Source organism: Alligator mississippiensis, chromosome 2 (genome assembly GCF_030867095.1).
Source record: "Alligator mississippiensis isolate rAllMis1 chromosome 2, rAllMis1, whole genome shotgun sequence".
NCBI lineage: Eukaryota > Metazoa > Chordata > Crocodylia > Alligatoridae > Alligator > Alligator mississippiensis.
In genome coordinates this window covers 253,111,908-253,139,649 of record NC_081825.1, presented here as the reverse complement: position 1 = coordinate 253,139,649, position 27,742 = coordinate 253,111,908, and the positions used below count along the sequence as shown (strand labels likewise).

At 43.1% G+C, this 27,742-nt stretch overlaps 1 protein-coding gene and 1 long non-coding RNA gene across 3 annotated transcripts; both read right to left on the bottom strand.

Annotated features, from left to right (window-relative positions):
• COCH (cochlin) lies at window positions 1–27,742 on the bottom strand. 2 transcript variants are annotated; one of them, XM_006263028.4, is made up of 11 exons: window positions 27,497–27,742; window positions 27,341–27,385; window positions 21,368–21,524; window positions 13,931–14,064; window positions 12,841–12,903; window positions 10,912–10,956; window positions 10,676–10,823; window positions 6,816–6,919; window positions 5,760–5,986; window positions 3,900–4,416; window positions 1–2,541 (listed from the first exon to the last, which is right to left on the bottom strand). In XM_006263028.4, the coding sequence occupies exons 1-11, from the start codon at window positions 27,519–27,521 to the stop codon at window positions 2,366–2,368; spliced, it is 1,641 nt and encodes a 546-aa protein (XP_006263090.1). In that variant the 5' UTR covers window positions 27,522–27,742; the 3' UTR covers window positions 1–2,365. The 2 variants fall into 2 exon arrangements, with proteins under 2 accessions (XP_006263090.1, XP_019344348.1); XM_019488803.2 differs by lacking the exons at window positions 27,341–27,385; window positions 27,497–27,742 and adding an exon at window positions 21,882–22,561.
• On the bottom strand, window positions 25,551–27,325 carry LOC106738324 (uncharacterized). The gene is made up of 3 exons (XR_002090685.2): window positions 26,562–27,325; window positions 25,742–25,893; window positions 25,551–25,627 (listed from the first exon to the last, which is right to left on the bottom strand). It is a non-coding gene; the product is annotated as an uncharacterized LOC106738324 (long non-coding RNA).

The window sequence follows — 27,742 nt, the reverse complement described above, 5'->3', positions numbered from 1 at the left end:
ATATGACAAGATTACAATATTTATTCCAAAATATTTCCTTGTTTCAAGAATCCAAACTGTCCTATTTTTTGTTCTGAGGGATTCATCTTCAAATCACTGAAGTTTTTCTCTCAATAATAAAAAAACAAAAAAACAAAAAACAAACAAAGCAAAACATGTTGAAGTCCTCAAAAACTAGAAGTCTAGGTGTCCTCAGCACCACCTCCAAGACCAATTCAGAGGAAAATAACTATGAATTCACTAGCTGGTTGATATATCTATATTCAGATAATTAAATTACTATCATATTTAATATGGAGTATTGATATAACAGGCATTTTAGGGTAAAAATAAAAATCACAGAACCAGCAGGAGTTGTTAGGATGCTTTAACTTTTTTCTTTGCAATTCAGTAATGAAAAACAATGCTGATACTTGCATTCTTTATGTTGTTTGCTTTATTGGCATATCTGATCTGTATTACAGGAGGTTTATCTCATCACAGAATGATTTTGCATTACAGAATAGTAATACGTATCTGCTGTCCCAGTCTAAAAATGTACTTGCAATATGTGTATTTTCATATAAAAAAGTTAAAGCTAAGTGGGCAAAACTTTTATAGTCTGCACAATGTTGATATTGTCTCTGAATACGTGGCTGATTCTTACAGCAATAGCTGAAAACCACATCTAAAAACACACATAAAATTAAGGATAACAATCATAGAAAAATACAAGGCATCCTTGCCATTCATGTTTAGTGTAATATATTGCCAGTCATAAGTTATTAAAAAAAATACACTACAAAAAGCCTGATAAATATCATCCCTTCTGTACCATTCATATCTAGTTAGAATTTTACAACCAATAGCACAAACTGAAAGAAATTAAAGAAACCCCAGTCTGATATTTAAACAGGAAAGTGCTGTTTTGTTAACAGAATCTTACCTGAAATACGCTGGGTTATCCGAAAATACTTCAATCAAAATGTACTGTTAGTTTCAGATGTCTGAACACCTCTTGCAGTGAATTGCTAATTTTAATCTCAAAGACATGTGTACATTTATAGGTGTAAGCAAATGGAAGAGATGTTCAAGAACTGTTTTCATGTTTAACAACCCACACTAGTAAGGGCTTAAAGATGTTATAACTGGTATCAAACAGCTGCTGCAAAAGTAATCATTTGCTGGTCATCATGCCCTATCTCTCCCTCTCTCTCTCTCTCTCTCTCTCTCTTCCTACTTACAGTCCTCTCTATTGGCTTTGGTAAACTGCTGTAGGCAAATTAAAGCTGGTCATCTGAGCTACTTTTGATTTTCAGTCTTAATGTCCTCAGCTCCCATTTGAAGGGTGAATGTAATTGCTTTGGCCCTAGTTCTGTGCCTTGAACTTTACCTCATTGACACCTCTAAAAAAGTCAGCATAAACACTACTAAACATACTAGCATTTTCAAACCATATTTAAATGACTGTCCAACAAGCAAGGTAGAGAAGAAAAATCAGACCTTTTGAATTTACTAGAAATTTAAGAATTGAATTCAATACCAGTTGGAAGACATTTTGCCAAGGTGATAAGGCCTCAAAGATCTGACACATATCACATTAGAAACTACATGATGGGTAAAACGGAGGTCAAATTTCTCCGTGGATAAACTCTTTTATCCTGGGATTCCATGGAAGTGCAAATCCATTGTCCCATTTTAAGTACCTGTGAAGTATCTTGACATAATATTTTTCCCAGGAAAATGGAAGCTAATTTGAATTAATTGTCATTCATTCCAGAGACAACCTATATATGTATGTAAAGTCTGCCACTCCCAGGTTTGTTTGGATCAATCAGAACTTACTCAAATGCTAAGTTTCAAGGTAATATTTGCTGTTGTACACCTGTTAATGAAAATATTTCTGTGAAAACAACACATTCCCAGGCTAGTCCTTTCAATACAATACTAACAGAGCCTCCTGGAATAAATGTAGTATCTTAATTTGTATAGATCCTATAAAAGTTGTTGTGTTATATGTTTAAAGTAATTTTCATTTATGAGGTGACATCTGGTAAATGACAGTACATTAATGTGAGAATTAAGTTATTATCTATTTCTTTATACAGCTGATATCTTGTAACATATGCATAACTTTAAATTTAAATTCTGGGATGTTAAGTATATATTTAAAATGGTAACCTTTGGCCAAATTCTGCAATCCTTAATTAAACACAACTTGTTAAATGGAAGCCTTGTTTGAATACAGAAAGCAGAAGGCAGCCTTTGCAACTTATTCAAACACATTATGATTGCATATTAAAAGAATGGAAAAGTTGCACTTGAGAGAGAGATTCTCAGCTTTCCTGATTTAGTTTTGAAGTAGTAATATCCAACAGGTTCTCCTTTACTGATTAGAGTCCAAGAAATCTCTACAAATGCCTCTAGTAACATCAGTAACAATCTGCTCCAATCCTGTAAACTCTCTTGTGAAGAAAGTATGAGTATCTCTTGGTTCAGAGGCCATGGCTTTCAGATCATCCAGTGGTGCCCAAGCAATACCAATGGAGAAAACTGTAATACCTAGAACAGAGTAAGAGACAATTTGTAAACCTGAGATATTTGTAACTAAAAAGAAAATAACTTTCATAGATGTGACTTTCATCATTGAGCACCAGAGTAGCAGAAGTAGCAGCATCAGGCCCTGAATGCCTGCTTTCAGTAAGAAGCCTGGTGAAACCATGGGGTAACCTATAAGGGTATTTTTATACAATGCTGTACATGAAGACAGTAGTGACACAATTAAGTAGTGTGATTGCACATCAGGAATAGGAATCCAACCTGTTGGATTAATTGGCTTGTCAAAAGATTTTATGGAAAATAACATTGAATCACTACTGTGTTCAAGTGACAGCAGCTCAAGAACATTTTTGGCCAAAAGCACTAATTGTCCTCCTTAATGAATGATGATGATAATGATGATCAGCTCAAATTTAAGAACAGATAATCTTCCAACTGGAGTTTATCATGATCTTTTAGATTTTTTTATTTGAAATAAATTGATTAGCTTATATAAATTAAATTACAAAATGTTTCAATTGTCAGTAATGAAAGAAGGAAAGATCTAAAGAGCAACTAATAGGAAAACATAAAATGTTTTTATCAGATGAAGTTCCGATGACATGAGTTTGAAATCTTTCCAGTTTGCAAATAGGATAGTTGGTTCATACAATTTTGACTGAATCAGGTAATTCTCTTTAGAAGAGTCGTATATATATATTTTAAATGGGCAGGATTATCTAGTATTCAGTATGTGTTGAGCTAGGAACCAGGAAACATCAGCTCTAGTCTTAAATTCTGTGACTTCTACTGGTCAAATTCATCTTTCTAATTTGGAATATACAGTTTAAATATTATGCTGAAAGGTGCTAATAATTGCCGTTGAGTGAGTCTTGAATCTAAAACAAAAATCACAGACCCTGTTAAAACCAGTGGGATATGCCACATGCGTTTTTAGGCCCAAGAGAAGGAACAATTGAATTCCTTCCTGTAGTAAACAGCCCTGAGATGAAGCATCAAGACAGAACTTCTTGAGACCAGCACTTTCAAGAGTTACAAAGCTGGAGATTTTCAAGCAAGGAAATAGCCTGCTACTGTTTGCTGTTCCCACGTTTATGGACATGAGAGCTCACACGCACATTTTTGTGAATTAATACAATTATACCCAGATTATATGTGACTCGTATTTCTGGTTTCTCATCCTCATACAAACAACCTTTCAGGGCTCCAAGAATCTGGACTAATTGTTTGAACAAAAGGTGCAACAATACCCAAGTAACTTTCTGTGGTAAAATGAGAATTAATAGTCACAAATGAGGGTGAAATCTCTGCAAGAAAAGATGCTAGAGAGGTAGCTTTATCTCCATAGGTGTATCATTTACCTGCTTTGTGTGCAGCGGCTGCAGGCCCTCTTACATCATCATAAGACTGACCATCAGTCAAAATAACAAGGAAATTTTTGTTGGGTCCATTCTTCACTGGTTCAAATACATTTTTGTTTGTGAAAGAAATGGCCTCCCCAGTAGCAGTACCACCACTCATGTAACGTATGTTCCGGATTGCAGTGAGAACCTTTTCTTTTGTGGTGTAGTCACTGAAAATGAATTCGCTACGTTGATCGTAGGTAAACTGCACAGCCGCAATTCTGGAGCCAATGTCGGAGATCTCAAAGGCTTTAGCAACATTACTGATGAATTCAAGCATAAGGGCGAAGTTGCTGTCTCCAACACTACTAGAGCCATCTATTAAAAAAGCTATGTTGATAGAATTATAGCAGGTCTTGCTGCACAACATTTGCTCATGAGTGCACAACTTCTGCGCAAGGGGTTTTACATATTTAGTAGTACCAAACCAGGTGGGTATTTGGTAAGAGAAGAAGCCATTGTTTCGACAGACAGCCTGTTTAGCAAAGCAAAACAAAAAAGAGCCTTCTGGTGAATGCACTATCAAAAAACATATGTAAATGTTTTATTTCAAAGCATGGCAAGTATTTGGACTCTGATATTTTTCAGAAAAGAGGTGTATCAAGAAACCCAGCTGGAGTTGACTGAACCTGTGCTCTCCTCCTCACCCAAAATTAGGCCTTAAGGATAGATTCACGGTGCTCTGGTAATTTATTGAAAACACTGCAAGGCAGAGCCAGACCAGGGGAAGATTGGGGGCAGCATAGTCTGAGCTAAGAGGTTTGTGATAAGGCTGTCTGGCAAATTTGGGCTGAAGTTGTGGATCTGGCGGTGGAACTAAGTATAGACATACCTTTCATGTCAAATTCCAACCCCGCCCCATTGTTCCTATGGGTTCTAAGGTAGGTATTTTTGCAATATTCACATAAATGTAAAGGATAAAAGCTGGAATTTCTAACTGCATTATTCAAATATTAAATGAAAGGGCTAATTAATCTAAAGCATTGAGAGTTCTATTTTAGCTTTAAAATGTAAATGTATAGTTTTTGGTGACAGCTTCTAATTTTACAACACCGTCCTGTATGGACCATGAATTGCGGATACAACATACAGTCAGATGTCTAATTCCTGGTATTTAGTCATCAGTCTAGAAGAAATCTAGGACCACTTCCTTAATAATACAGTGCCTCTCTCCTGGACGTGTCTGCAGCACCACATACCGCACAGCCGCGCTCGTCTGGACGTGGCTTCTGATGGTAGCTGACTCAGCCCTAAGTTATGGGCCCAGGCTCCCTATATAATGTCTGAGCACAGCTGGAACATTAAGGAAACCAGCTGTGCCCGGCACATCCTAAGATAGCCAGAAGTTAAAACCTACATTTCTAGAGAATGCCCTGCCCAGCACGCTCTTGGATTTTTCAGGCTGGGTCTTTCTCCCTCTGTCCTGGTGGAGCTATTTCACTCTTTATATAAATTAACTATTTATTAGACACTTGAACATGGGTCTTCCAGATCTTAGTTAAGTGTTATAACCACTATATAATTTAGTAATGGGAAGACAAATACCTGCAAACAGGTGGTGCAGAGATGCTTAGAGGGATGGGGCTAGGCTGCTGCAGTAGGTGGAGAACTCTAATTTTGAGAATCCCATTCAATGGCCTCTGGGGTTGGCCAGAGCTAGGTTCTGAGCTGTGGGGCTGTGTCAGCTTTTAGCTGGTTTTGAACAAGTCCAGTGGCAGAAACCTGGGTGCCTTCATGTGGAATTCAGTATATTTTGTAATTTGGAATATGTAACACCTATAATTGGAAACTAAATAATATAAATAATATGTTGCTTACTTTGTCAACAAAGCCAATATCTTGAACCATTCCCAGCTCTTCAGGTGTGGGTTTTGCTACAGACACAATGAATACATTGATACCAAATTCTCTGGCCACTATACCGGCTTCTTCTAAATCATCTGAGGGCCAGCCATCTAAGAAAACTATTATGATCTTAGGAATCCCTTTGCGTGCTCCATTGTCCATAGAGAAGAATCTTTGAGCTGTAAACTTCAAGGCTTTTCCTAATTTTGAAGAGAAGGAAGAAAACCAGAAAAGTTATTTTGGAACTGGGATTTTAAGTTTCTACATTAATTTAATAAGTCTGATTTCACCTTTTCATAGCAGGCAGAAAGGAAACGATTTTTTTTACTAAAAGTACCTAGATGGGAGCATCACAGCCTGAAAAAGTCACCCACATACAGAGAAAGTAAGAACATTTGGTAAAAAGGATGTTTGTATGTAATTTCAGTTTTCCACTGGCAGAACTCTTATGACGGTACTGTTGGGATTATAAATTAAAACATTTTTTAGCTATGTTGAGTTGCTTTTTCCACACTATATTGCGTGGGAAAACACAAAATAAGCAGTCTTCATTTCTTCAAATAATAAACCAGATAACTGTATTTCTATCATACTGCATGATATTTGCTTTTAACTGGAGAGGACTGAGATCATTGTAAAATGTAATGTTTTCCAATGGATATCAAGAGATAAATTCTGCTCTTGATTACTTCAAAAAATCTGTAATCTGTTCTACGACAATGAAATTATAATCCTATAGGATATGAATTTGTTTCAAGAAACAAAGCTGTTACAAGTGAAGAATTCAGTTACCATTTAAAGGTTGGAAATGACTATTTCAGTTGTATTTTGAGGTAACATATTAAAATAACTTCTAAAAACTAAATTTTTGATGGTCAGCATTTTAACGTGGTATTTCAAGTGACACTCAGAGCAATGTTCGGATACAGTTTGTTCTCACTGTAAGTATTAGTGTAAAATAATTAGGTTATTGCTTTGTAGCAGGTCTAAAAGCACGTAATTTCTCCTTTGATCAGGGCTTGTACTCACCTGTATTAGAATTGCCTCCTCTGAACCCTATTTCCTTTATGGCAAACAAAACATCTTTTGCAGTAGTGAAGTTTTTCAAATAAAATTCAATTTTTGGATGTTCACTACATGAAAAATAAAAACACCAGTTAAAAAAAACAATAGAACAAAGCCAGGTATGACTAATAATAAAATGAACTGGTTGTTGTTTTCATTCTGAATCTAGAAATCCATTTTTCCAGTAACAGTTAATTAAGTTATTAACCATTACTATAATAAAAGATTTGAGACTATCATTTTTGCAGTGTTGGTGACTATTTTAAACATAGCACAGCAAATCAAATTTAGAGCAAGGGTAAGTAAGGACCATTAAGTAAAGGAGTGGAATTTTGTTTTGGTTGTTTAATTTAAAATGTGTTTAGTTTCATTTTATATACTTAGATGGGAACAAATTTTATTTTTACTTATATCACTGTAAACATGAATATATCACTATGAACATGACCATTTAAAATTAAATCTCTGTACCCTAATGAATTACTCCCAGTTTACGGTGAACAACAGACTGAATAAAGCTTAAACTACTTATATGATATCAATTGTAAGAATTAGGTGATACCATTTCCAATTCAAAAGAACTACTTTTATTAATTCAAGGACTTGATTCAGCATCATGTCTACTAGAATGGATCCCTACAGCTGAAGAATGGGATCAGCTTGCCCTAGAGGATCCTAATACAAGATGAGGGTCTAAAACTATTTTTTAAGTTACAAGAAACACCATGGGGTGCATTTTGCATTTCCAGTAATAGCCTGATTCTTCAAGACACTGAACTGCAAATGCCTTCACTTGTTCTAGTCAGTATGTTGAAGTATATGGGTGCCTATATACATACAGTGAGGCTGCTCCAACGCACTGTAATTACAGCATGGTAGTTACCACACTCCCGCAGACTCCAGTATCATATGTGTCAGTGTCCCCATGCTGAAAAATGGCAGTGGGGGGCACTTTGACTAAAGCTCGTTTGACAAGCTTTAGTTAAAATACCCCTGCTGCCATTTTTCAGTGCGGGGATGCTAATACTCCCACATGTGGTCCTTCAGCTGATACATGACTCTCCAGGACCTTTAATTAGAGCAGCTCTCAGCGCCACTCTTATTAAAACATCCCCCCCTCCTGGAGCACGTCTAGAAACGCCTGTAACAGACAGCCTGGGGCTCCCTGTTCCTTTAAGATAAAAGCAGCTCAGCAAGGGACAGCTGCTGGCTAGGCAGGGTAGAGTAGCTGCCGGTTGCCCAGGCAAATGAGGCAATTAGCAGGCACTTGCAGGCAGCCCACTGACCGGAAGCGGGCAGGGCCCTAGGAGCATATAAGCCTAATGCTTGGGCTAGCAAGCTGGTCTAGACCTGCCAGTGACTGGGTGAGGAGCTCCTGTCCAGAGATGCCCAGGGATGCTAGACTTTGCTGCCTGCAGAAACAGTGAGGCTCGGGGTGCTCACAAGGAGCCCAGGCTGAGAGGTATGCCAGCACAAGGGGTGAAGGAAGGTTTGCCCCCTTAAAAGGGCAGGGAGCTGCTTCCAATGTTGCTGTTTATATTATAGCCCAGGGGCTTATGTTATGTTACCATTATACTGGTGGTTTGGGTTGGGAGTATAAGGGGTGTATATGGAGGTCCCACTGATGCCTAGAAGGCCTAGCCGAGAGTAAAAAAGCAAAGGCTGACAAGGCTGAAGCCCCAACAGGAGAACAATGATAGTGTAACACCCATGAGGCTTGGGGCATGGTGTAGGGGAAGATTAGTCATGTAATTAGCCCCTAAAGCTTTGGGTGCCATGCAGGGCCCCATCAACCTGAGCAGCCCAGTAAGGGGCCTGAGATGAGAGTAACCCAGCAAGGGACCAGTTGGACTGGAGCCATGTGAAGGCCTGTGGGCAGCCTCCCTATTATTATTACTAGTATTTCATCAAGGTGTGGTGGGCAAGAAGGGAAGGCACCCTAGGGGCAGAGCAGGGCATAGTCACAGAGCCACCAGGGGGCATCACAGCCATCCCTGGGACCCCAATGTGCTACAACACCCTATAATCCCAAAACAACAAATGCTTATTTGATAATTCTTGTTTTCTGGGAATGATTCTCCCCTCATCCCAGGTTTATAATCAAAGAAGTCTTTTGATTCCATTAGAGTTGCTCTTGATACAGGTAGGTGTATGGGAGGGGGTCTCTGTGATAATTTTTTGATGTCTTTTATACCCTGTATAGAGCACTGTCTGTGTTTCAATTCAAAGAGTTATTCTGATTCAGGTATATTTTAACAAATTGCATCCTTGCAGCAGCAGGATGGTGATAATGCCCTTGTTCCCTTGCTTCACGTGTTAGGGTAATACTTACGGTGTTCTTGGTATTTTGGGGCAGTATGCCTGGTGGTTGTGTGACAAGGTTGTTTGTACAGTTTTAAGAATAGGTTAGACCAATGGTTTTCAACCTCATTAGACTTGAGGCACCTCTTGGAAAATGATCTTAACTCTCACTCATTTTTTACTACAGAAAAACTAGAGCCATATTTTAAAGAGTACTTTCTTGATGAGAAATGTGTCTGGGAAATCACTTGTTAATCCAACAGATGTTTTAATTTTTGAGATCAGTGGTTTTCAACCTTTTTCAAGTTAGGGTGCTCCTGCACAACCCTAATGCAGGAGCATGTCCATGTGCCCCAGCCCTGCACACAGGACTGTCTGCACTGGCAGTGGTGATGGTGGTGCCTGCAACAGAACTCCTGAAGGGGTGTTAGACTACCCCAGGTGAGAACCATTTTTTAGACAAAAGCAGAAATGTTACTACTTATATCCCAGATGAATATACCAAAGTTGTTACATTCTGGAAAGCTACTACCACACAACAACAGGTCTACAGTACTTGAATCATGATCGTCACAGAACTAAATGTAGTTCTGTGAAGTTTAAGAAAAGATTTCACTACTGTGCTGGAAGCTGCATTGCTATTTAAATGGATTTTGCTGGTGTCTTTTGGAAGATTACAAGGAGTTGATTTGTGGTTTTTAAATCCATCCTTAGACATACTGGAACCTGTAGCTTGACAAAAGATGCTTTATTTTTGTATTGTATTAAAATTCATGGTACTGCTTAAAAAAAATTTGGAGAGAATATGAGTTCCCAGACCCAGCTGCTGAGTTCTTTTTCCTCTCTTTCATTCTAAAGTGAATTATATGACTGAATCAAACTGGATTGAAAGCATGGACACCCAAATCTTATTCTCTATAGCACAGCCAGTATCAGGTCAAACTTTAATCACATATTCCCACAGTTGTCTCTTTGTATATGGGATACTTATCTATTTAGGACTGGACTGAGATAACTTTCTTCATAGATATGAAAACACTACTATAAGGGGTTATAACTGTCATTATCCATGTTGTATATAATCTGGAGGTTTAGAAATAAAAGGTTTTGTCACTTTGATGTGTGGTCTACAGACCAAAAGTGGTCCACAGGCCACTCACTGTGTTATGCAGATATAGGGCCAGTCAACATTGCTGGCTTGATTCCTTTTTCTAGTTGTTAACTCAGATGAAAAATGCTAAATACATTCTTCAGTATTGTTCCTATTATTACAGGGATGCTACTGAATTACCAGTGGATGGGAGGTACCTTGTTCAACAGTCTATTCTGTTAATAAGATATTTTGCCTTAGGAACTTCTTCTTGTAAGCTATTTAGTTTCCTATAAATAAGTGATTTTAGTTGGATGTCTCTCAGCTTTTCATATTTCTGAGAAGAAAGCTACTGCTGATCATTTTTCATATTCTTCAGTTTCTAATTATTAATCACCCAGTTTGTAAATATTCCTTAAAATAAATTGGGTACCTGGCTTGTATAACTCCCACATGTGGTCCTTCAGCTCCAATTCCCAGCATCACAGATATTTTCCCAACAAGGTTCTTCTGCAAATTAAATCTACGCTGCCCAATATTGAAGCTTCCATCAATCAGAAAAGCAATATCTGCTTTACAGTCTGTGAACACCCAGGATAATTAGATTAAGATAAAGTCAAATAAACATTAGCATTTTGCTTCGCACAAGTTAATTATGTGGATTCCTACCTTTGTTCCCAGTCTTTTTCTCAAGGGGTTTCTTAGGTCGTTTTCCTAAAATGTAGGAAGCAGCACAAATTATTAGGGACCTACAAATGGAATAGCAAGATGGCATGCCTTGAAGCTAAAAGAATGCAAGAAGGTGGTATGGGTTATATTTTAATTTTGCAATCTGTCCAGATTAAGGCATGGCATCCAGCTACACAGTTTCATGAGCAGATCAGATAATCAGCTGTGGCCCCTGCCTTTCTTCCCTCTTACTATAGGAAATGAGTTCATTTCTCTACCTTTTTTCATGAAGTAGCTAACGTCCCCTCTCTACAACTAGCCAGTTATTTGGTTAGTGTATAGACTCTGGAACGAAGACTATTTCTACTGGGGAGTAGCAAGTGAGTAATGTAGCCTCCTCTCCAGAACCAGAGCCATAATATTTTTTGGATAACTATGTGAGGGCTGTGGCAATCTCACTGTAAAGGAACTTAATAAAAGGTCTTTACACAAAGAGTAATATGTAGAAGAATCTTTCACAGGAAGCAACAGAAATGATGATAAACTAAATTTAAAAAAATATAAATAGAGAGAGCCTGAGATAGGTATAAATAGAGGAAGAAGGTAGGGGACTAACTGCAATTGGACCCTATTTTCTTAGCACACACAACTTTCAATGAAAGAGCAAAAAGGGGTACCATTTTTGCTTTAAATTGTCTATAGCAAAGAATGTCCACTGTGGATATAGAAATCAAGTTATGACAACATGAAGTAACAGCATTTCACTGCAGGACAAACAGAAAAATTGGTGCCGCTGCTCCTGGAGGGCAAGGAGTAAAAAGAAAGAAGTTGTATCCATTTTTAAAGAGGAAGAAGAGTAGGACCACAGGTCATCACTCAGTCTAAAGACAATACCTGGAAAGATGCTAGAACAAAATACTAAACAGTCAATTTACAAGCACCTAGGACCAGATTCTATTCCATCTATTGGGCCTCTAACTGGATTTGGATGCCTGTGTGATTTAATTCCACCCTGTTCACGTGCCTGAAAATCCATATTGAATCTACTTTTGTAATACACCATCATCTGACCCTTAAGAGTGAATCACAAAAAAAGCAGCAAGGAGAAGGAGGAACTACCATTTCTGTTAACTGTTTTGCAAATCCTTGAGAAGGCTGGAATAGAATTGCACTTGGATACACAAGTCCAGGGTGGAATAGAATCTGGTCTCCAGAGGACAAAACAGGTAGAGGCAGCAGCCAACTTAGATCTGTCAAGAACAAAGCATTTTAAACCAGTGTAATTGATTTCTTTGACAGAGTAAATGTGGTTCAAAGCTGCATTGCTACCAGTGAGGTAAAGTTTTGCTAGATAGAAGCTTCGCTAAAAGCTGAGACAAAAGAGATAGTTGTGAAAGGAAGAGGACAGAGCCTTAAGAAGGCGGTGTGAAAGCAGTAATTCTGAAGGACACAAGCAGGAATTGGCCCATGATGTTTGAACTGAAGACTGAGTGGAGTGGCTCAAGCAGCTGAGTAGTGCAATAATTGAACTGACAGACTATCTTTCAAATTCTCTCTGTTAAAAGGAAAGTATTCTCTTCACTATCATCCTTATTACTTAATGGAAATGAGCAACCTGAGCATAGAACTGTTTTCTTTAACTATAAATCTGTTCTCAAAATACCTGTATAAAATTGAATTCACTCTAGTTGGTGTTTAGATTAACGTAACAGAGATCAGAATCAGCCCTACAGATTACAAGTGTTTCCTGATATTGCATGTAAACCATATACTTTTAGTTAAAGAAAACAGCGTATACATTACTTCATTAAAAAGATAAGCATAACCTATGAGCCTCAGCCTTTCAGTCCACTATTCATAAATCATGGTGCTTTCCTCATGCTTTTGGAAGATGTCCATTAGACATCCTGTTACACAAATATTTCATACCTGTGGAGGGACGCGCTGTTGATACTGGTTGTCCAGCAGCTGCAAGGGCTACACTCTTTACCCCTATAATGTTGAAAAGATAAGTGTGTTGGACCTGACTGCATTCAAATTACGTCAGTGTTTAAAAAGTAATCAAGTTTTCTGCCACATGCCTTCAACTCTGAAATATATACAATTTATGATTAATTGAATACCAGCCTGTGAGCTAAGACAAATATGCAGTTATAATTCATGGCCTGATCCTGAGAGGTATTAGGAACCTCTGACTCCCAGTAAGGAATTTGAACTGGAAGATTCTCAGCATTTTTCAAACCTTTTAGTCAGTAATGGATACCAGGTGCAAATATGAGCTAATTAATAGAAAATAAATTATGTAAACAATAACGAGGCTTTTTCTTCCTGTAAAAATAACCAGTCCAGAAACCAAATATGCCTTCTTCTGTTGGAACATTCTTTGAAAACAAGACAATAATGTTTTGCCAAAATGTTGCTGAGGGGCTACCCAACATATTTTTCACTTATTTTACATACATTTACAGAAGTTTCTATACAGATATGTGACTTGTAGAGATCCAAAGGAGGCACCTAATCACTTTGCAGCTAACTAAGGAACTAATCCTGCAAGGTGCTCAGTCCTATGGGAATTGAGCACCCAACAAGACAAGGCCTTAAATGAAAAAACACAGTGCAGTATTAGGAGCTACCAATTTGGTTTCTTACAAAATAAGGAGATAAATTTTCTTAGAGGCCTTTGTCAGGACTGCTTATTAGCACATTTCCCTTGGATGAATGTTGTTGAGTCCTTAACACCTGAAAGAGTAGTGGACTGGTCAAAGGGTAAGGTCTGCTTTTTTGTATCGATTCAGCTGAAGCTCCAGATTGAATAGGCCAACTAGAATAGTGTGTTGAAGTGATTTGTTTTATCCTCCACTTTTCTCACACAATTAAAAAAAAAAAAGAGAGAGAAAATCAACTACTCTTATTCCCATGGGCGTTTAGTTTGATTATGTGGACATGGGATTGAAGGCCATTAAGATTTTGGTTAACATTTCAAATAGGTTTTACAGAATAATAAATGCAATCCACCTACTGGACAATGAGAAAGATGAAGCCCATCTAGTGAGTGCCTGAGATTGGATCCCCTTGGCATACACAGCAGGATAATTTTCCTCCCCAGGCAGGCTCTGTACTCTTACAGGTCCTCCTGTACTGGTGACCACCCCACTAGGATAAAAGAAAATTATATTACTACAAGACAGACATTTTAATTGCAGCTAATTATTTTATTACACAAGGACATTTTGAAGGTTCAGATGAATACAGAGTAATCTCATCCTTGGAAAAGGTAATATGAACGTTTTGGGTTTAAATGTTTTTTTTTTATTACTTCAAGTTTGAAAAGTAGGGGAAGTTTTTAAGAGCAGTTATAAGCAATTAATACAGGGAGGGCACATCTACATGAAAAGCTTTACTGTACAGTAGATTAATTTGCTGCATTGTCTATACGTGTGCAGCAATTGGGGTTCCAGTAGACTAATTTACTGTGCTGCCAGATAGTCCCTCAGAAACAATGGTATCTGGCAGTGTAGTTAATTATGGTGCTTGAATATATGTGTAGATGGTGGCACTGGAATTAGTTTACTCTGGCTCATTTTGAGCCACAGTATATCCGGTCACATTGGGCTCCTATTCATGTGCAGGGAGGCTGCTCCGATCCACTGTAATTACAGCGTGTTGGAGCAGACTCTATTAATTAAGTAAGAGGGAAGAAAGGCAGGGGTCACAGCTGATTAACTGATCTGCTCATGAAACTGCAGCTGGATGCCATGCCTGAGCTGGATGCCATAAGCTCATCGAATGAGCTTTAGTTCAAAGCACCCCGCCACCATTTTTCATTGCAGGAACACTGATGCACATGATGCTCTGGGCACTTTTAATTAAAGCGTCCCCTCAACCCTACCTCCCAGAGCATGTCTGTAAATGCCCATTAATTGCACATGTAGACATGCCCAGAGTTACAGAAATAGAAACAAGTTAAAATGGCACAACAACCCATTTCTGAAATAAAATCTTTACACGTGCAGTTAAAAAGCAGAAAATCTTACCAGATTGGAAGAAAGTAATTTCAGTTGGAATGGGGAAAGAGGCCAAGAACTTCTATGCGCATAAAAATGTTGTGGGACAAAAGAAATTAAGTAAGTACTCATGATGGTGTTGGTGTGGTGTTATAGAAGAGTGTTAATAAGTAATGGCTCACCATCCATCTCACTCCTCTCCTGGATCTGCCCATGGGCAGGATGATTTATTTTTAAAACTTATTTGCATAATTAAGTGTAATATTCCACAGTAGGGTCTATATGATTTTACACCCTGTACCCTTTTAAATTACATTAGGCTGGAACTTCTTGTGTTAGTAGGAAGCAAAAGAGATTTTTTATTTTATTTTTAAGTACTTTTTGAATGGTTGTTAAAGATGTTTCCCACCTACGCTATTTCACTTGTAAGTGGAGTTTCCAACAGTTTAAGCACTGTGGATTTGGTGCACAGGCAAAGAGTTGTGACCACAGTCCTACACTGCCCCTGGGTCTGCACCTCACGCTGCCCCAGCACAAATGTTGACCAATTGAGCTCTTGTCTAGGGAGAAAAAAAAATCTACCTAACTGTCCAAGCCCATTACAACAGATTTTCTAACATAGCTAATATCTGCATCTATATATCGCAATAGTGTAGTTCTTCAATACATATTAAGTGATGTTTCTACCACTGCTTCCATATATGACATTTCAAAATTAAATAAGGAAATTTAAAAAAATGACATTCCTAAATAAAATAATGTGGAAAATGACACTTGCATACATATGCAATAGAAGTAGATAGGGGGCCTGTAGTAGAATTATTTTGGATTTACACAGGTTTACTGGAGAAGAGAATATAACTTAAAGTTGACAAAAGGAATAGGACTTTAGAGCACTACAGTTTTCTTTAATAAAAGAGAAAGGCACAGACTAGTGATTTCCTGTTTTAACCAAAACTGCTGATCCAAGAAGGAGAAGTTCTGATTTAACTTGGAGGAAATAACAAACGAGCCTATTTAAAAACATACCAGACTTAACATGGGTGGGTGCTCTCCTCCTGTTAATTGTGTTGCCTTGTTGTTTGTTGTAGTCAAAACTATTACCAGAAAGTTTCAAGCCCTAGTGATGGCAGAATGTAGCTAGTACAAAAAGTAAAATTGAAGCAGCAAATGTTGCATCAAATGTTAAATTTTAGAGTTGGTTTCTAATCTCGGTGAAATTATTTGCATATGTACTGGTGTTATTGATATAGACACTGAGCTCATGGCAAAGGCTTAGTATTCCTTTTCATTTCCTTTGTTTGAATGTCTTATTTGTACAACATCAGCCAGTTCACTTCAACATTTCATACTGGAGGCTCAACATCATAAATTTTCCTGACAATGCTTTGTTTATTTTAGTCACAAGATGACCAGTCTTGTCTACTTTGTACAGACTTTCCATTTTGATTGGCATGGAATCATTTACAAAGAAGCTCATTTTTGTTGAAACTGGAAGATCACTTCTCTGAAAACAGAATAGCAGAGATTTATCCTGTTTGTTTATTCAAGAAAAACCCTATTAGCTTAGACACTTTTAAAATTAATTATATTTTTACGTGTTATATAAACCAAATTGGTATCTATTTGAGTATATGTTCTTTGCAGATATTTTTAACACTCCTTGCTATTAACTGAAAGTTGGGAATTTGCATTTTTTAACTGATTTTTTTTTTTTTAAGAGAAGCTTATCAGGAAAATAAAATCATTACTGTTCTCCCCACACCCTTGATACTTTATTAGTCAATGTAATTAAAATGATTTTATTAAATTATCTTCTACCTCTTTTTATTAGTTTTACCTAGGTTATTACTTCCAATATTTTTGAATCAATGATAATATGTGCTTAAGTAAAATAGCCACATTTTCCATCATTCTGTTTTTCTATTAATGAATTCGGAATTTTGTTTTCATGATAATGAAATTCATGCTGCATGAAGGCCTGTGTCAGACCTTAGCAGTGAAAAATGGCTTTCCTAGAGAAAAGAATAGAGTTTCTGTCATTAAAAATGACTTGTTTTCACAAAATTACTGTGCTTTACTCCTGTGCCAATCTTACATGCCAAGGGCTGTTTTGGTAACAGTGGAACTTCATATATTTTCCAGGAACCCCTTTCATTTCATTTCACCATGTTTCTTGCTGCTGACCCTAGTTGCCTGACAGCAATGCCCCACAGATATTCACCCATTTCCTCTGTTCCTTTAAAACAGAACTAGAGTTTTAAAGACTCATCTCCTCCTCAGATAAATGGCATGAAAATCAATTTGCCTATCATACCACTAAAAGGGCTAAGTACAGACATTTGGGATGTTAAATTGGGTTCAAAATGCCCGCCCAATGTAAACTTGTCTTGTCCTGTTGCTGACCTTACACTTACAGACCCCTTCTCAGCGACTGGCACTCAGTCTATACCTGTAACCGAACAGAAGTCCCATGTACACTAACTGGTCTAAAAATCGCAGAACCGTTTCATGATGAAACCTGGATCTATATAGTTGCAGACTCATTTGATTTAGGTCAAACTGCCGCATGGAACTTCTGTTCACTTCCCCTGTGCAGCCCCAGGGCTGCTCTTTTCATTCCCCCCTTTCCCCACACTGGTCTATTTTTTGCCCCCCCCGGCCCCTTGTCTCCCCTCTAGCCAGCCCTCTCAGCCCCCATCCACAAGCCGCTCCAGGTGCAGCCGCTTTTATCAGTGTTCACTGCTGCTGGAGTTCAGCAAGAAAGTCTTGGTGGGGAGAGGTGTGGGAGGGATGGGGCTGTAGGTTTGCTGGGGAGGACCCCACCACCCCACCCCACCCCACCCCACCCACAGGTCATGCTTGCTCCCCGTGCCCCTCATGGGTTTTGCCTGTCCCCGCAACATACCTGCAGGTCATGCCTGCTCCCCTTGCCCTTCGTGGGTCACACCTGCCACCCCACCTCTGGCAGACTCCTGATCCCTCCCAGCCTGCTGGATCCCCAGCTCCCCAGCTAACCCTCCCATTCTGACTTGCCTGTTATTGGGCAGCCATTTTGAATTGATTTAACCTCCCCCTACTGCCCCCAAATGTCTGTACTTAGCCTAGAAGTGATGAAGGGCTAACTTGATGCTATCAGACTCTTAATGTCTTCTTTCCAAGGAGGAATCTAAGCTTAAACCTGATACTTAGATGACTAAGATTCTTCCAGCTGGGGGAAAGTAATTCTACACTTATATGGGAGGGAGAATTAGTTAGCTTTTTAAATATTGTTTCAAACTAAACCATCCTATTAACACTTGCTGGAGCAGCAAGAAAAATACAGCAGTAGGAAATTAAAATACTGTCTCTGGTTGAAAAAAGGCAAAAACAATTTTGCCTCAAAACTTTGGTTAAACTTTCTTGTGCTTTGGGATCCATGAAAGTCACATCAGACCCCTTAGCATGCACACAAGTTATTTTTGAAAATGTTATGAGTTGGTGCCAAGTGGCTGTTCTCTTAACTGCTGTCAAAGTAACATAATCAGACTGATGAAACTGCTTAAGGATTACAAAATGATGCCAAAATGCTGTCCATGCAATTGACAGAACTAATGTTACGATGAAAATACAGGGGAAAAAAACATGTCAACATGAAGAGAAGAAGACATTAGTCTTTAACTCCAGGGACAGTGTTCCACTGTGAGGAAAGACAGAAATTGAGGAAAGCAGAGCTGGTAATGTAGACTTTTAAAAAACCCCATGTACTTTGACTTAATCCTGCAGCCTAAAAGCAAACTTCTCACAGACCCACATGCCATGTCTTTATGCTAATAAGACATGATGCCTGTATATGTCTGTAGGAAGTCTACATGTGTTATACAGGGAGAGAAAACAGAATCAAGATTTTCCTTCCACATCTGTGAGGGAATTGGGGCTGGACAATTTCCAAATAAAAGACATGCCCCTCACTCAGAGATGTATTTTTAAGCATGTAATTGCAGTTTGCATTTCTGGTAGAACCTCCTGGACAAAGATACTTGTTCCTGAGAGCCTGAAGTCATGGATGACAGCTGAGTGAGCGAATTTAGAGCATAGGGACCAAAAGATGGGACCTAGTTTCCAGTTACTCCATAAAGTTTATCTACTTATTCCCTCCCCTGAAGCAGCACTCCTCCCAACTGTATCTTCATGCTGCTGGTCTGCCTGGCTGTGGTCATCTGCACAGGTGTCTTTGGCCCTGAGCTGAGCTGGGTTCCTCGTCTCCCTACCCTCCAAGTTCTACTTTCTTTGCCTCCATTGCCCCCCTGCTACATTTGGCCTGACAGCAGCGGGCAATGAACCAAAGCTTCCCAATTGACTAACTCTGCTAGAAGGCCAGTCATTCTGGCCAGACAAAGTCTCTGGCAATGTTCCCTTAGTGATAACCAAAGCAACTCAGAAAATCTGTACATTCCTTGCGATTAAGCTGTCCTATAGATGATTTATAGCCAATGTAGTAGAACTGTTACTTTTTTGTGACATAAGAATTGTGGAAGTTGTAGGTCAGACTCAACGTCTGACCTCTGACTAGACTTTAGAACAGGGGTGGGCAAAATGCGGCCCATGGGCCGCATGCGGCCCACCAGGCCAGTCTATCCGGCTGGCAGGACCCCTAAAAAATTTAGAAAATTAATATTGATCTGCCCCTGGCTGCCTGTCATACAGCCCTTGATGGCTTGCCAAAACTCATTAAGCAGCCCTCTGCCCAAAATAATTGCCCACCCCTGCTTTAGAAGCTAAGAAATGTTTAACATGTAACAGTTGAACAAGTAACTATTGGATCAGATCTCCAACTTGTGCAATTCAATATTGTGTTGTGTAATTCAATATTGCACCAGCTCAGGAACTTTGAAGGATCAGTTACGGCTCAGTAGTTATACTTCAGTTCCTTCTGCCAGGTATGATCTTTGTAGGAAAATTCTTTTTTAACTCCCGTCGTGGTAGATATAACCCCTTTCTTTTTTCTCCTCGGAAAAGATATCCTGCTAATAATTTGGCATAGCAAAAGGAAAGAAAGCTTTTTAATATGACATACCAAAACTTTCACAGAAACTTACATAAGCTGCAATTGGATTATCTGGATCTAAATTCTGCCGCTCTTAAATGGGCCATATAGTATTTATTCACTGAAGTAAAGGGGGCTACTTGCAGGAGTCAGCACTACTTGGCATGAGCAACACTGGAGAATTAAGCTTTGAATTGGAGATAAATACTCAGATTTGATCTGAACTCAATCAACTGGGCCTATTTCTAATTCAGGTAAAGAACTCCTCAGAGGAAAATTAATTTTCTTTGGTTTATCAAGTGCTTTCTTTTAATAGCTAGCATCAAAAGTCTCTATAGTGTGCTCTTTTTATTACCTTTTAAAATTTTTATCTGCAACGTTACGTATTTGACAAACAATCCTTCAAGAGCTACGTGGTTCGAGTGATTGCTCTTACAATAGTTCTACGGTGCACACAAATGACTGAAAATTAGGACTTCAAGAAGTGTTCAGTGTATGGTGGAGGATAGCATCTGGACCATTGCCCAACCTTGGTTTGGAGAGTAAATTTCCCATCCAGACCTTCCCCATGTTCAGATTTTATCAATACAGAAGCTTTCACATTAAAAGAATAAACAAAAATTGTTTGTTTTAATTGCATTTAGATTTTTAGAGAGTTATTCTCTCCCTTCTTTTTAAAGGGAGCTGTTCTCCTGATGCTGATGTTGCTAATGCATTTATTTAGCATGCCTAATGCGATGATAGAGTGAGGAGTGTTTACATGCATGGAATTTATAGATGGAGATGTGCAGCCTTAAGGAAGCAAACTGGTCAGCAAAAACAATCACAAACATGTTTAGTTGTGCCTATGCAAACCTTTATACAATATAGAGAACCTCAAATTTGAAACAAAGAAAACTGCTTTAGTAATGGACTCATCTGTTGCTAGCAGCATAGCTCTAGACCTTGAAAACCAGATGCAAAACACCTGACTCCTATTGCTTAACTGGAGTAGATGCATGGCATTTTTCTACAGAGGAAGACAAACGTAGATGTGCTCATAATTCATTTTTTGCAATGATTGTAGGCTTACACAAGGAGAAAATGTTTATTAAGATGGGGATGGGTGGGAAGAGACCAAGTCTCATGTCCATCCCACTAGTTCTGGTCTGTGAGAATCATTACTACTCAGACCAGTGCTTTCACTGGAATGGTCCCAGTGTAGTCAATGAAATGTCACTGTACTTGATGCTACTCTCAGTAGTAAATGTTGACAGGACTGGCCCTTAGACTGCAAGTGTGGAATTTCCTATTCAATTATATTTTGTTCTTCTAAAGTAAGTAGGAAGTTCCTTCTCCTACCAACCCACAGTTTGGTAGGATCTAGGCTTTAGCACTTGTGGAAGAACAAGTTTTTCAAGAAATATTTTCTAGTCATCTGTCTTACCTGTGAATGGCCGCTCCACAGATGCTAGAAAGGGAGGCATAAACACCATTTCCGTAGACATGGAACTGCCATAGGGGACAATTTGCTGGGCAGAGGACATCTTCCCTCTCCTTCCTGAGGTCAAGTCCTCTTGTAAAGCATGTGATGGCTGTGAGGGCTAAAGAGAAAAAGAGAAATCAGCAACCTGAGGAGTTGGGAAGACAATTCTCAAATCTGCCTGCTGTAAATCAGGGGCAAGCACTCATTTGATTTTGACATTAAAGCTTATTAGCTTGCCTTGTACTGCAGTTCTCCTCCCTGCTTAAAGAACACAGGAAATCTTTTAAACCCTTGTTTCATCAGTTATGAAAAGAATGGAGACATTTGGGGGAAAGGACAGAGCAGCAAAGAGAACAGGGCACAACAGAAAGCCTTGGTCTTGGCAGTTCAAAACATCGGTAACTGTTGATATTGCCAGGGCATAAGAGCAAGAGGAAGGTTGCAGAAGACACCTGGGCCCCTCAAAGAAACATACTGAAGGCTGAGATGGCCAGCCCTGACAGCCTCCAGCCCACAAAGCTCACAGCAGTCCACCCCCTGCCTTGGGAGGAAATCCCACTGAGGCCCGTGCAGGGAGGCGAAATTTCCATCTCGGGCTCCCCGAGGAGCAGTGATTTCCATCGGTTATTGCCGTAGCACCAAGTTCCTGGCCACTCGCATTCATCTACTGCCGGGCCGAGAGCACGAAGCGGTAGTGCAACGAAGCGAAACTGCTTTTAATCAGCTGCTCAGCGCTAATGCCCTCTTTCGGTAACAAAGAGCCCGAGAGAAACGAAGCCGTGGGGCAGCCCGATGAAAGTAGCTCGGAAAGGCGAAGACACGGGCTGCGGCTGGGATTTCCAGGAGCCGCGGGGAGGCGGGCGCCGCGCCCTGCTGCAAGGCTCCGGGCGGCTCTTGCTGCTGCTCGCTCCGGCTTATCGCCTGCTCGGCGGAAGGAGAGCGCCCGGTTCCCGGGCAGCGGTGTGCGAGGCCCGTGCAGAGACAAGCTGCCTAAAGGGGTCGAGAGCAACCGCGGCGCCCGCCCGCGGGCCAGCTCTGCCGGGGCCGCTAAAGCGGAGGGGCCGAGTCAGAGTCCGGCTGGGCAAGCCCGGATGTCGTGGTTCCCTGCAATGCTCCAGCGCTTTCTGTACGACCACGGCGCTTCCTGCTGCTCTTCCCCAGCTCCCGGGACGTTGCAGCTGGCTGCCCGTGCCGCCCCCAGCATCTCCCCGCCGCACCCAGCAGCGGCCGCTGCTAAGTTCAGGAGCGGCACTTCGCTTCCTGCACCGGACGGCAGTGACAGCCCAAACTCAGCCTCGGCCCTGCGATGCCGATGTCTGCACCTGACCGGCTGCCCGCGGCGCCCAGGCGGTGAGGGCGCGGGCCCTGCCCCTGCCCCTGCCCCTGCCCCTGCCCCTGTCCCGGTGAGGAAGGCACCAGAAAGCCCTGAGCTGCAAGAGCAGCACGGAGGGCGCCTGAGAAGCCACATCCTCGCCGCTGGGACCTCTGGTATCTCTTTTTTCTTCTTCCTGAAATGCAGACACCTTTTCCTATTGGCACGAGCACGTCATTCACATGGGAGTCAAGACCTTAGGGCCAGAAGTCACAAGCAGGCTCATGGCATCACACCAGCCTCTTGCCTTGGAAATAACCGCTGACAACTTCGCCCCGGCTTTTTTTTTTTTTTTTTTTTCCCCTATCCAGTTTATAAGCCGTAGATGGTACCAATGAGAAAAATAGCCTAAGTGCCAAACATATTTCACAAACTTAAACATCCTTGCAGGTAAGCACACGTGCAATGCTAGCCTTCAAAGCCGTTTTATCCTTGAATCGTTATAAGCACTTTTTCATCAGCATACCCAAATGGTTTCAGGCAACTAGAAACCTTTCATAAAGCACTAAGACGCCAAAATCCATGGTTCACCCTGATGAAGTTTGTGCCCGAAAGCTTGCAATTAAAGATTTTTTTTTTTTTTTTTTTTTTTTTTTTTTTGGCAAAAATCTTACTGGTCTAATACAAGATATCGCCTCTACCATGAGCTCAGATTGCTTTTTCCTCTAGAGCAATAGGGCTACAACCTGGATACCTGGCTCATCCTAGAGGTTTTCCGTGCGTTTGACATTAGACGCCTTATTTTAAAGAACATCAGAGGCGCTTTGAACAGGACATCGTGAGGCCCTTCTGGATCCCTGTGACCAAACCTGGCTGCTTAAATCACGGTAGTTGTGTACACCTCAACTGCAGGGCTCCTTCTGCCCGAAAGTGTCTGGCCATCGTTTGAAAATTAAGCCTATACAATATGCAATGCTTAAAATAAGGTGGGTGGGAAGCGAGAACGTCCAAAGATGCAAGGGTTTTTTTTTGTCCGATTATTTATGGGGGAAAAATTAAGCGAATCCTCTCCTCTACTTCAGCTCTCATCTAGCTAAGATTTTTAGGCCAGGTGCCTGTATGTCCAGAAGAAGCACATTGCCAGCACTTAGCAGTAAATAATAAAAACTCTCTGGAAGAGGAAGGCAAACCACTCAGGTGTGCTGCTTGGTTCTGGGTAACACTTGCTGTGAGTAATACTTGAATTCAGAACTCCCGCGGCAGGACATTAAGGTTCAGAAAGATCATAGCATGCGCATGAAAGAGAGTAGTAAGGATCATTGCACCTGAATCATTGCTAAGATCATTGCTCCCAAGTGAGGTGGTGCTCTCTCCCACCTTGGGGGCTTCAAGAGGAGGCTGGACAGATATTTGGCTGGGGTGATATGATCCCGGCACCGGGCAGGGTGTCCGACCTGATGCTCTGTTTAGGTCCATTCGACCCTAAGTACTATGATACTATGAATGAAGCTAAGCTTTAAGCAAAAGTGGAATTTTTTTTAATGATATAAAGGAATCTCTGTCCTTTTTTGTTAAACAAGATTAAGTGCAAGTTTAAAAAAATGACAGTTTTTCCCCCGAGGCGACATTTAGCCTAATACTAAAGGAAAAGTATATTAGCAATAGAGAGCGGGGTTTTTTTGTTTGTTTTTTCTTTCTTTCTTTCCATGTGAGGAAGTTTCCTTCACACACAGGCTCCTTTTCAGGGTTTTCAGTCGCAGCTGCGTTACCCCGACTCCCCTGCCTCTCGGAGACACACGTGCCTACATACAGCTTGTCCAGACGTGACTTTCGCCGCCTTGCCTGAACGCGCGTTAGTTTTACATTTGAAAGCGATTCCAGCGGCTCCTGGCGCCTGCAGGAGCCCGTGGCCGAGCCCGCAGCCCAGGCTGTGCACGGGTGGAGGGAGGAGGAGGAATCCCAGAGGCCGGGAGGGGCCGTGCTCGGGGGTGGCGATGGTGGCACGGAGAGCACGGCGCACCTGAGCTCGGGAGTCGGATCAAAGATGCTCCGGTCTCGGCCCTTTCCCTCGCCCCTAGCTCCAGTAGCCGGCGCTCCTCGCTTCGTCCCTCCTTCAGCATGTGGAGTACCGCATGCCCTCCACAGCTACGTGGTGCAGCAAGGCTCTCTGCTTTTCCAGGCGGGGTTGCAGGCCGGGCCCGGCGTTGCCGGCTGTGCTGCGGGGGCCCCGCGGGCAGAGGGATCATGTGCCCTTTGGCAGCCCTGCAAAGCAGCTCGCCTCGCCAGGGTCGCACCCAGCTCCACAGCCTCTGCACCCGGCAGCCGTCCGCGCACTAAAACCTTTAAAACCCGGGGGGAAAAAAATTAATACGAGTCCTTATTTCACAAAAGCAGAGACGTCCTTTAAATATCCCAAGGTGCGACTGCCACGCCAGCGCCTAGCTTGGCTGCAGGTCGCGCAAATGCTAGGAAAGCTCAGATTTATGGACAGCACATGTGAGTTGCCCCCCAGAGGTGCCCCCCCAGCTGTCCGAAAGCCGTGTCGTTCATTCTTTGTCTGCACCACCAATGGGATCTGGGATCCCCTTGCAGTCGCAGCAGGCACTGGGGCATTTAGCACCCGCGGGTCTTGCAGGGGTGAAAAGCAACCCCTGCTCTTGCCGCGCTCCCTACCCCGCTTTGAGAAACGCCAAGTAGGAGAGAGTCGCACACGATCAAAGCACGACCGAGCCGTGAGGACGTGGAGGCAGCCCCCACACAACCACTCTGCCGAGGCTTTCAGGCACGAAAACACCTCCCCGAGCAAGGCAGGCAAACACACGCGACGGCTCCCAGATTTAAGGCAGATTTAATGGAGGATGTGCCATCTAGAAAAGCAAGAGCAGCTGTCTTCTTTCTTCGTGCGGAGCCTAAAACAAACACATACAAAAAAGAAAATAGAGGGGTGTTGAAGGCTGAACTTTCCTCCTACAGCATTCAGGCTTCCTCTCGCCATCCGTTTCGCAGCTTCACGCATAACTCACCTCCCTCGCAGCTCGCCTGCTTCTTGCTACAGCTAAAGATCAATTTCAAGCCGGCTAGCAAGGCACAGTCAGGGATCCACTGCCAAATTTCGTTCCCTGTTAGGGTGCAGCAACCCCCGTGCCGTTTAGGTACGAGAGACAGCAAAGTGTCCCTGAGAAAAACAAATCTCGATGTAGTTTAATATAAAACTGGGAATGTATAAAGGGAGAAAGAACTGAGATTCAAGTCACCGTTTACACCGGCGTTTTGCACGGTTCGGCCGGTGCCGCTGCCAAGCCGGTATCCCCGATCATTCAAAAAGGAGGGAGCTGATTTTTTTAACACGCGAATAGACCCAAATACTGAGAAAACATCAAGCCCGGTCGCTCGCATGGCGTTAAGCCCGATTTTGCCTTGACCGTGGAAGAGGGAACTGGGTGACTGCTGGTCACGGGGCCGGTGCTTGGTCCTACTCGACATTTCTGTCCCCGCGGGGTTGTCTCCTTTCCGACAGCCCCGGTCCCCGCTGTGCTCCGCCGGCCTCGGGAGCCCGAGCCGGCTCCCGGCGAAATGAACTGCAGTGCTCCTCTCCACGGCCGCGGGGCTGAGCTCAAAGGAAACATTTCCCAGTGCAACTCGGGGATTTGAAAACCATCGCCCAGACAGTACTTTCTAAAATTATTTAGATTAAAAACAAGAAGCAGCCCAGACCAAAGAATTACCTTTTCTCATTACCTTGGGGGAGGAGCGGGGACAAACACATACAAAATGTGTTTTTCTCAGGAACACCTGCGGGCCTGAAGCAGGCCTAAACTTACAGCGGCAGCCGCTTGCAAGTACCTGAAGTTCAGGAGGACGCTGGGCTTGTTCACGGCCTCCCCGCCCGTCCCGCAGCCGCCGCCTCTTCCTGGCTGGATCTCGGCACTGCGGAGGAGCGGCGACTCTGCCTTCCCGCCTGAGGCTTGTCCCCCGGGCACGAGGCGGGGTGGGCGGCGGCGGCCCCCGGCCGCTGCACCCTGAGGCCACAGCTCGCCAGGACTTCAAAGACGACACGACCCCGGCCCCGCCGCGAGTCCCGCACCCGCGGGGCTGCCGGCTCGGGGGCGCCGATGGTGCGGGGAAGGCCGGGGCTCTTACCGCCGGGCCGGGAGCCCGCGGCGGATGCAGGGAAGAGCTCGTGGCCGGGGAGCCGCTGCCTCCCGCCCGCCCGCTCGCTGCCCGCTGCGGTGTCGGAGCGCGCTCCGCCGGCACCTGCTTCGCCTCCCTGTGCCGGGCCCGGGCGTGCGGCACCGCACAGCCCGCCTCTGTGTGTGTCCTCCCCGGGCCTGCCCGCAGCCCGCGCCGTCCAGCCGCGCACCCGCCCGGCTCCACACGGGCCTCGCTGCCAGCTCCAGGCTCAGCCCGCGGGGCCGGCTCTCCACGCTCCCCCCTGCTGCCTCCCGCACGCAGGGGCCGGGCGGGCCGAGGCGGGCTGCGGCTGCCGCAGTCCCGCAGGAGCCGGGCCCGGCAGCGCCTGTATCGCCTGGCCCGGGCCGGGGGTCCCGTCTGGGGGCGGGCGGGGGAGGCCCGCACGGACCCCGCGGAGCTGGGCCCGGGTCGAGGGGCGGGGATGCACTCACCGGAGCCGTCGCTTCCCCGCGCGGGGCCGGGCAGGAGGAAGACACCTGCGGGCGAGACACGCCGTTTAGTCGCTGCTCCGCCCAGGCCCGCGGGCCCCGCAGAGCCGCCGCCCGGGCCGCGGGCATCGGGGGCGGGGGAGCGCGCGCGGTACCCACCGAGGACCAGCAGGACGGGCGACATCGCGGCCGGGCCCCGGCACCTGGGAGAGGGCAGCAAGCTTGGGGCGGCCGCGTGGATGGCCGGGGCCGGCCTCCCCGCCCCTCTCCCTCGGGGGACCCGGGCAGGAGCACCCCTTGGCGCCCCGGCGGGACGGGCTGGAGCGGCGGGTGCCGTCGGCGCTGTCCCGTCTGCCTGCCTGCCCTGCCCTGCCCTGCCCTGGCCAGCCCGCGCACTGGGGCGGC

Coding starts and splice junctions, on each gene's coding strand:
- COCH (XM_019488803.2), bottom strand. CDS start 21,996: ATGGAAATTTCGCCTCCCTGCACGGGCCTCAGTGGGATTTCCTCCCAA. Junction 21,525..21,881: donor GCTGGCCATCTCAGCCTTCA/GTATGTTTCTTT, acceptor TTTTCTCTTTAG/CCCTCACAGCCATCACATGC. Junction 6,920..10,675: donor GTGGGAGTTATACAAGCCAG/GTACCCAATTTA, acceptor TTTTTCATGTAG/TGAACATCCAAAAATTGAAT.